This window comes from Plecotus auritus, assembly GCF_963455305.1.
Source record: "Plecotus auritus genome assembly, chromosome: 6".
NCBI lineage: Eukaryota > Metazoa > Chordata > Mammalia > Chiroptera > Vespertilionidae > Plecotus > Plecotus auritus.
In genome coordinates, this window is record NC_137773.1 from 90162900 (window position 1) to 90172791 (window position 9892).

The following is a 9892-nucleotide window of genomic DNA, read 5'->3' on the forward strand; positions in this document are numbered from 1 at the left end:
TGCCTCCAGCACTCCCCACACTTGGTTCATATGTAGGCACTCAACCACTGAGCCATGCCGGTGGTGCGAAAATATGTTTTTTGTATTTTACAGTGTGGAGGTGAGAGGGAGAGATAGAAACATTGAATGGCTACCTCCTGCATGCCTCATACAGGGGTTAATAACTCTGCAACTTGGCCATGTTCCCTTTTAGAGAGTGCAACTGGGCAACCCCCTGGTGGTTGGGTCTATGCTTAACCACTGAGCTCCCTGGGCCTGGTCCACAAAACAGTCTTAAAAACAGGTAATCCAATTATATCAGCCCAGTTTTAAATGTATTGATTCTTAGAATAATCTCATCAAAATACCATTAAAAAATATGGAAGTACCATTAATGAATATAAGTGTTTTTATAATATTTATGATCCAGCCTATTTCAGAGGTTTTTGGGATATCCACTTTTAAAAATTGGAATGTAGAGAAACCCCCCACTTTCCTTGAAAATGATAAAGATGTCATTATCATACTATTAATAAATATTAAATCATTAAGAGAGTATTAACAATATGCTTCTGATTTTTACAGCAGTCATATGGTAGAGAGACTCTGTAAAAGGAAGGATGGTAGTCAATGCAGAGAAAACTTCAGCCAGATTCCAAATCATAATGAAAAGAAGGAAACTCCTACTGAAATAAAACAACGTAAATCCAGGTTGTGTAGGCAAATCTTCATGGGTTATTTATCCTTGAATAACCACCTGAGCTCTCACATTGGACCAAAACTATACCTGTGTCAGGAATATGAAGAAAGCCCTTATAAATGTAAGGAACCTACAAAAGCTTTCAAGCATCTCCGAATTATTCGAAGACATGATGGCAGACCCAATGGGAAAGCTTTCCACTATTCAGCTTCCCTTAGAAATCTTGAAAGAACGCATATTCCTGGGAAACGGTATGAATGTAAGCAATGTGGGAAAGGCTTTCGTCATCTCATTTATTTTAAGTTTCACAAAAACACTCATAGTGGAGAGAAACCATATCAAAGTAAGCAACGTGACAAAGCTTTCAGTTCTCCCAAGTACTCTGGAGAAAATGAAAGAACACACACTGCAGAAAAGCCCTATGAATGTAAGAAATCTGGAAAAGCTTTCAGTTCCACTTGTCTTAGAAAGATTACTGGTGAGAAATCTTCGGAATGTAAGCAATGTGGGAAAGCCTTCAGTTCTCTCACCACTCTTGGAACACATAAAAGAAGTCATGACGGAAAGAAGCCTCATGCTTGTAAGGAATGTGGTAAAACATTTCCTTATCCCTGTTTACTTAGAAGTCATGAAATAATTCATACCCAGGAAAAACCCTATGAATGTAACCATTGTGGTAAAGCTTTCTCTCATTCAACTTCCCTCCGAAATCATAAAAGAAGTCATACCGGTGAAAAACCTTATGAATGTCAGCACTGTGGTAAGCATTTTAGTTTTTCCACATCTCTTAGAAATCATGAAAAAATGCATGCTGGGGAGAAACCCTATGAATGTAAGCAATGTGGGAAAGCTTTCACACTTTCCACTTCTCTTCGAAACCATGAAACAATGCATACTGGGGAGAAGCCCTATGAATGTAAGCAATGTGGGAGAGCTTTCAGATATTCTGCTTCTCTTCAAGATCATGAAAGAATGCATACTGGGGAGAAACCCTATGAATGTAAGCAATGTGGGAAAGCTTTCAGGTATTCTAGTTCTCTTCGATATCATGAAAGAATGCATACTGGGCAGAAGCCCTATGAATGTAAGCAATGTGGGAAAACCTTCCGTTGTCTCACACATCTTGGAAGACATAAAAGAAGTCATGATGGAAAACAGCCTCATGAATGTAAGGAATGTGGTAAAACTTTCTGTGATCCATATTCCCTCCGACATCATGAGAGTATTCATACTGGGGAAAAACCTTATAATAAGGAAAAACCTTGTGAATGTAAGCAATGTGGTAAAACTTTCTATCATCCATATTACCTCCAACGTCATGAGAGTATTCATACTAGAGAAAAACCTTATAATAAGGAAAAACCTTGTGAATGTAAGCAATGTGGTAAAACTTTCTATCATCCATATTACCTCCAATGTCATGAGAGTATTCATACTGGGGAAAAACCTTATGAATGTAACCATTGTAGTAAAGCTTTCTTTCATCCAACTTCCCTCCAGTGTCATGAAAGAATTCATAATAAGGAAAATGCCTGTGAATGTCAGCAATGTGGGAAAGCCTTCAGTTCTCGAGGCTCTCTTGCAAAACATAAAAGAAGTCATGATGGAAAGAAGCCTCATGAATGTAAGGAATGTGGTAAAACATTCCTTTTTCGATATAACCTCCGATGTCATGAAATAACTCATACTGGGGAAAAACCCTATGAATGTAATCAATGTGGGAAAGCCTTCAGTTATCTCAGCTCTCTTGGAACACATAAAAGAAGTCATCACGAAAAAAAGCCTCATGAATGTAAGGAATGTGGTAAAACTTTTCTTTATCCCTCTTCCCTTAGAATTCATGAAAGAATGCATACTGGGGAAAAACCCTATGAATGTAACCATTGTGGTAAAGCTTTCATTCAGCCAGCTTCCCTCCGATGCCATGAAAAAACTCATATTAAGGAAAAACCCTATGAATGTAAGCAATGTGGGAAAGCCTTCAGTTATCTCAGCTCTCTTAGAAGACATAAAAGAATTCATGGAAAGAAGCCTCATGAATGTAAGGAATGTGGTAAAACATTCCATGATCGATATTACCTCCGAGTTCATGAGAGTATTCATAGTGGGGAAAAACCTTATGAATGTAACCATTGTGGTAAAGCTTTCTCTCATCCAACTTCCCTGCGATGTCATGGAAGAATTCATAGTAAGAACAACCCTATGAATGATAGCAATGTGGGAAAAGTCTTTATTCATTCCAGTTCCCTTCAAATTTACCTAAATTCTCATAGTGGAGAGAAAGCATAATGAATGAAAGAGCACACACAGAAAATAAACTCTATTGTGTAAAGATTGTAGAAAAGCTTTGACCATCCTAGTTCTTTTATTTTTTATTTTTTGTCACTTGAGGATATTTTTCTATTGAGAGAGTGGAAATCAAAAAGAAAGACAGAGAGCAATATTGATGTGAGAGAAACACATCAATTGGTTGTCTCCTGCATGCGCCCAGACATGAAAACACACACAGTGGGGAAAAGCTATATGAAAGTAAGGATGGTGGTAAAGCTTTCAGTTCCTCCAAGTCTCTTAGAAAGCATGGAAGAACACATACTGGGGAAAAACCTTACAAATGTAAGCAATGTGGGAAAACCTTCAGTTGCATCACACATCTTGTAAGACGAAAGAAGTCATGATAGAAAGAATCCTCATGGATAAGGAATGAAGTAAACCTCTTTGTCATGCCTTTTCTCTCAGATATCATGAAATGTAAACTGGAAAGAAACCCTATGGATGGAAGTGATGTGGGATAACCTGTAGACATCCCAGATCCTTTCAAAGTCACAGAAATTCTCATAGTGGAGAGAAATATCAATACAAGGAATGGGGTCAAGCCTTCAGGTTCCCAACTAGTTTTTACACACATGTGCAAACAATGTATTGATAAACACTGTTAATGTAAAGAGTAGCAAAGAGCTTTCATTTATCTCTGAGCTGTGCCATCATGTACTGGTATGATTATCTATATTGGCGATGGACCCTAGAAATGTAAGAGGGTTAATAATAATTCATTTCTTCCAGTTTATTGTAAAGGATGAAGGAACTCACTGAAGAAAAGCCCTGTGGTGTAAAAATTGTACAAGAGCCTTTGGCCATCCTAGTTCTTTACAAAATCATGAAGGGCCTCACACCCAAGAATAATTGCATGAACATATGGAATGTAGGAGAGCCTTTCTTGGACAAGTGAGAATGCACCTGGAGAAATAGTGTATACATATAGTGAAGGTGGGAAAGCCTTCAGCTGTCCCTTTTCCCTGGAAAGGTCATGAAGGAACTCAAAGTGGAGAGTTGTAGTGAATGTAAAAATGTAGGAAAATCTTCATGTTGCCTCATATCCCTGCAATACCATGTGAGACTGTACACTGTATAATTGACAACTTAAAAAAAAACTTACAAAATTTTTTTCTTTTCTGAATTTTATTTTTTCATCACCATTTATTCCCTCTATACCCTTTTCCAACCGCCTCACCTCCCACCACCCCTGCAGTCACCACACTGTTGTCATGTCCATAAGTTCACCCCCTTTTTTCTTTTTTGTTCAATCCGTCCACCTCCCCAGCCCCCAAGCTGAATTCCTTTTTTCACCCATGTCGTCTTCATTTTTTTAAAAAATATTTTTTATGGATTTCAGAGAGGAAGGGAGAGGGAGAGAGAGATAGAAACATCAATGATGAGAGAGAATCATTGATTGGCTGCCTCCTGCATGTCCCCCACTGGGTTTCGAGCCTGCAACCTGGGCATATGCTATGACTGGGAATCAAACCAGTGACCTCTTGTTTCCTGGGTCGACGCTCAACTGCTGAGCTACACCCGGCTGGGCCTATGTCTTCTTTGCGAGCTTAGAAGGTCAGCAGAGTCTTCCCATGTCGGTTTGTGCTGAGCGTCTGACTTTTTTGCTTTGCTTATATTTTATCACATTTTTCTTTAATTGCTAAGAAAAGTCAAAGTACATTGAACCCCCATCTTTAGAAAAGGGACATAAATACAATTTCCCCCAATTGTAAAGAGGAACACTTGGCCTGCAGTCTAGTGAGTTAATTACATATTAAATGCTAGTGCGGGGAAAGGCAAAGTCACCACTCTAGTGAATTGAGAGATTGCACTTTGTTTATTAAGTCTGTTTCTTCACGGAAAAATAAAATTCTTTCCTGAAGCTTGGAAAGCAGACAGGCCTGTGGTTTTTGAAGTCTGGTGTTTTCAGTAATTCAGTCAAGATGGGCCAGAGTCAAGAACAGCATCTTATTGGCCAGAGCATCCTCTGGGCTCCTGGGTTATTGGGGTTCCTGCGTCAGGGATTGATCGGATGATGCTCTCACAGGGGTGATGAGATGATGCTCTCACAGGGGTGATGAGATGATGCTCTCACAGGGGTGATGGGATGGTGCTCTCACAGGGTGATGCTCTCACTCTCACTGCAGTGTGCTCGTCCTGCTCTGGGCACTTGGCTCTGGACGCTGCTGCAGCTCTGACCTCACTGGAGAAAGGCTGATGGGCTCTGCTTTTCTGCTTAGAGCCACTGTCCTAGGCCCTCCTTCCTCTTTTGCTTCCCCGTCCCAGACTGTCCATTTGGGCTGACACATTCCCCTCTCCCTCCTGCCAGTGGATCATGGGGCTCCCCAGAGCTCCCCTCGTCCTCACCCCAAACCTCTGCATGGTGGTCAATAAGTTCTCAACCTCTTTCCCTGAGGTATCGGTAGGGAGGCCTGGAGACACAAGTCCTGACCCAAAGCCAAGCGCTGTCCCTGGGGCCCTCAAGTCCAGAGTAAATATTGCCCTGGAAGAAACGTGTGGGTGACAGCCACTGACCCTGTCTTTAACACACTATGTCTGGAAGAGGAAAAATGAATCAAAACACCTCTTTAGCTTGAATGGGGTTGGGCCTCAGACCCTAGTGCATGCTTGGAGGGCACTGGATTTCCTGCTGCAGGTCTTACTACCCTCAGCTCTGAGTCCAGGGACCACCTCCATTTCCATCAGGGTCCACGACCATCCCAGCGGTACAAGCATGAAGGACAGACCTGGAAGAGCCCAGCGTTGCCAAGACTTAGGACAGACACAGGGACAGCCTCGGTCTGTGTGAGGCTGCCTGGCCAGACTCCCCTTGTCTCTCCATCCACACCCACCATGCCATCACAAGGAAGAAGAGAGAGAAGGTCAGGGTCTCAGGGGGCCATCCCGAGTCCACTTATAGTTTCTGAAGGAAGGAACAGGGAAGCCCCTCTGGCCTGTTCTGTGCCTATGATTCCGGATCCCCAGGAATGGCAAGACAGGCTCGCCCTTCTGTGAGCCGAATGTGTCATTACCAGAGGGATGTGCCGAGACCCTGTCCCAGCAGACGCACCCCGTGCCCTGATGTCAACACTGCAAATGGAGAGAAACATCAGTGAAGTCTTACTGGCTCCTTCCATTGGCAGTTTCTGCTCATTCTGTTTACATTTCCCACAGAGAAAGATAACAACAACGCTACAATCACGTGCTTGAAATTTATTGTTAAATGTAAAAGGAGTTCAATTTTTTGGAGACGTATAGTCGCAGTAATTCACTTAATGTAAATGCCATTTAGTAGGCAGTAATGGCCAAGTATTATTTTAAAACTAAACAGCAATATTGTAAAATACAGACTCCCTTCAATCCATATGATTCACGTTGCTTATCGACTTACAACCATTTCTCATTTAGTCTGATGCAGAGCCAACTGCAGAGTCAAATGCAAGGCACTGATTTCAGGTTTCATTTCATTTTAACAAAGCGGGGAGATTGGTTCAAAGGAAACACTTCCAAGGAGTTCTGGTGGTAAGCGTTGCTTACAAAGAGCTTTTTCAAAGCCTTAACGGTGACCTGATCAAGTGCACATGGTTCCACATTGCTCTGCAGATCCAGCTACTGAGGGAAAACACTCCAAGGGCCCTTGCCAGAGCCTTTTAGACTGAGATGCGTTGTGCTGAAGATGGGGGGAGAGGGAGGGGCGTCGCTGGGCCAGGACTGTGCCTGACGTGGGAACCAGAGTGGGGCCCGCGCAGGAGGGTCTTCATGATGCCCTAGGAATGGCAGCAGCTCTGTGTGCCATTGGGTGGGCGTGTGGCCGCCACAGAGCGCCTGCCTCGGGGAAAGGCCATGAGGCTCCACACCTGGTCCCGGTGCTTTCCTTCCTCTCTCCGGACAATCTGGATCCCCTTCTGTTTAATCTGCTTCATGCTTTGCTGCGTGTGCAGTCACTTCAGGTTCTGGCTGGAAGGTCACGGATGCAGAGGCAGGTCCGGAGGAGATGGACCCTCCCGAAGGAAAGGGCCCAGCACCCTGAGCGTCCCAGCAGGGCAATGGGGTGACCGGGACAGGCGGTGGGCGAGCGCCCCCCAGAAGCCCTGGTCCTGGCCCAGGCACTCCAGGCGTTGGCCTGGAATTAGAAAGGCGGACCAGCCCCGACTACACCCACGGAGGACCGCGGGCCGCTCCTCAGCATGCAAGGCTGCTTCCAACCCCACCGGGCGCTCAGGACAGAGGACCGTGTGGGTCAGGTAACGGCCCGGCCGGGAGCACATTCTGAGAGTTTACCAAAACATACAAATTTTAACAAATACTTTCAGAGTAGCTTGAAAACTGCACTGGAAGGAAATCCTATTAGTGTAACTAACTGGTACATGTAAGCCTGTTGCAAAGCAAGTCATATACTCCCCAAAACTCACAGCATTAAAGACGTTCTATAAACTTTTGACACATTTGGTCATTATCAGTACTCATTCTTTTTTTGTTCGTTTCTTTAAATTGATGCTTTAGAGTGAGGAAGACAGAGAAGTAGAGGGAAACATCGATGTGAGAGAGAAACATCGATGGGTTTTCTTCCCTGTGCCCTGACAGGTATTGAATGAATAGGCTCTACACACCTGTATGTTCTTTTTTAATTTTTCAATTGCACTTGATATTCACTTATATTCACTATTATTTTAGTCAATAAGTATTTGCCATATATTTGTACATATTACTGTTCACTGTAGAGTCCCCCTGTGTATTATATTCATGTTTGTGTGTGTGTTGCTTTTGGCTGGGGATTGTGCTATGGATTTCACATTAAGAAGATAATATTTTAATTTGTTTTTCTCAATCTTTGCCCTGCCAGCCAAGAATATCCTCAAAACAGCCAGCCAAAGCTTCACTTCCCTTGATTTCAGGAGTAAGCTTTACAGATGTTCACAATTCAGCATTAAAGGTCCAGCATAGGTTGGCTTTTCCTGCGAGCCCATAGATGTCCATCAGGCAACAAACGTAGACTGTCATGGTTGGGGCTGTTTTCTGAAAGGTACACACTGATCTCTAGTTTGCATTTGCATGAGGTCTAATTTGGCTAGTAATCATCTTGTCCTGTTGACATTACTACTGACTGTGATTCAGATCCCACTGTGACAGTGCAATGGTGCAGTGCCAAGGAGCCCCGTGACAGTTTGTTCTTGTACCACCCTCTGCAGTGAGGGCTCTGAGCCAGTCCTTCCATGTGAGAATCGGCACTTTCCTCATTTCAGGCAGACTCTGATGTGTGCTGTCACTCAGAGCTGAGCCAAATCGCTCAATGTTTTCATTTATCTTTGGTTGTATGTGATTAAAATTATGTGCATTTTTTTCTAATAAATGCTTCTGGAATTAAAAAAAATATTTTTTTATTGATTTCATAGAGCAAGGGAGTGGGAGAGAGAGATAGAAACATCAATGATGAGAATCATTCATCAGCTGCCTCCCGCACACCCTCTACTGGGGATTGAGCCTGGAACTGGGCATGTTCCCTTGACCGGAATCAACCCGGGCGGGATCCTTTAGTTTGCAGGCTTACGCTCTATCCACTGAGCCAAACTGTCTAGGGCATTGCTTATATAATTTTTAATGAAATATTAACTATTTCCCAACCATTTTATGCTAAGACATGTTATGGTGTTTTGTTATTTCCTGAGGATGTATTTAATTATCCCATAGTAATTATGTATTTTCAGATCAATTTGTCATTTTTTCCATTTAATCATTATACATTACTAGAGGCCCGGTGCACGAAATTCATGCACAGGGGGGTGTCTCTCAGCCTAGCCTGCACCCTCTCCAAACTGGGACCCCTCGAGGGATGTCCGACTGCCCGTTTAGGCCCGATCCCAACTGCCTGATCCACTGGGATCGGGCCTAAACGGGCATTCGGACATCCCTCTCACAATCCAGGACTGCTGGCTCCCAACCACTCACCTGCTTGCCTTCCTGATTGCCCCTAACCACTTCTGCCTGCCGGCCTTATCACCCCCTAACCACTCCCCTGCCAGCCTGATTGATGCCTAACTGCTCCCCTACCAGCCCGTTTGCCCCTACTTGCCTTCCCCTGCAGGCCAGGTCACCTCTAACTGCCCTCCCCTGCAGGCCTGATCACCCCTAACTGCCCTCTCCTGCAGGCCTGGTACCCCCCAACTGCTCTCCCCTGAAGGCCTGGGTACCCCCCAACTGCCCTTCCCTGCAGACCCAGTCACCCCCAACTTCCCTCCTCTGCCGGCCGGGTCACCCCTAACTGCCCTCTCTTGCAGGCCTGGTTCCTCTCTCCCCTGCTGGCCATCTTGTGGTGGCCATCTTGTGTCCACATGGGGGCAGGATCTTTGACCACATGGGGGCAGCCATCTTGTGTGTTGGAGTGATGGTCAATCTGCATATTACTCTTTTATTAGATAGGATAGAGGCCTGGTGCATGGGTGGGGCCAGCTGATTTGCCCTGAAGGGTGTCCCGGGTCAGGGTGGGGGTTCCCTTGGGGTGTGGGGTGGCCTGGGCAAGGGGCCTGTGGTGGTTTTCAGGCCGGCCATGCCCCCCGGCAGCCCAAGCGGAGGCCCTGGTATCTGGGATTTATTTATCTTCTACAATTGTAACTTTGTAGCCTGGAGTGGAGCCAAGCCTTTTGCTCGCTCCGTGGCGGCAGCCATTTCTGTTGGGATTTTTTTATCTTCTATAATTGAAACTTTGTAGCCTTAAGCGGAGGTCAAAGCATCCAGGGCTGCAGAAGCTTGGCTTCTTCCATTGCCACGGGCAACCCTAGCCTCCTGCTCTCTCCAGCTCCGTGGCTGCCGCCATTTCTGTTGGGCTTTATTTATCTTCTATAATTGAAACTTTGTCGCATTGAGTGGAGGCCTGGGCTGGCAAGGGCAGGCGGAAAGCTTGGCTTC

The 9892-nt window shown here is 44.6% G+C and overlaps 1 protein-coding gene across 2 annotated transcripts in view; it reads left to right on the forward strand.

The window, feature by feature from the left end:
- LOC308250315 (uncharacterized protein) overlaps positions 1-4878 on the forward strand; it is a 52689-nt gene extending 47811 nt beyond the window's left edge. For both annotated transcript variants that reach the window (XM_080672779.1, XM_080672780.1), the window contains exon 4: positions 565-4878. In XM_080672779.1, the coding sequence (XP_080528905.1) occupies positions 565-2968 (2404 nt within the window). In that variant the 3' untranslated portion in view covers positions 2969-4878. The remainder of the gene's footprint in view (positions 1-564) is intronic.
- Positions 4879-9892: the final 5014 nt, after the last annotated feature.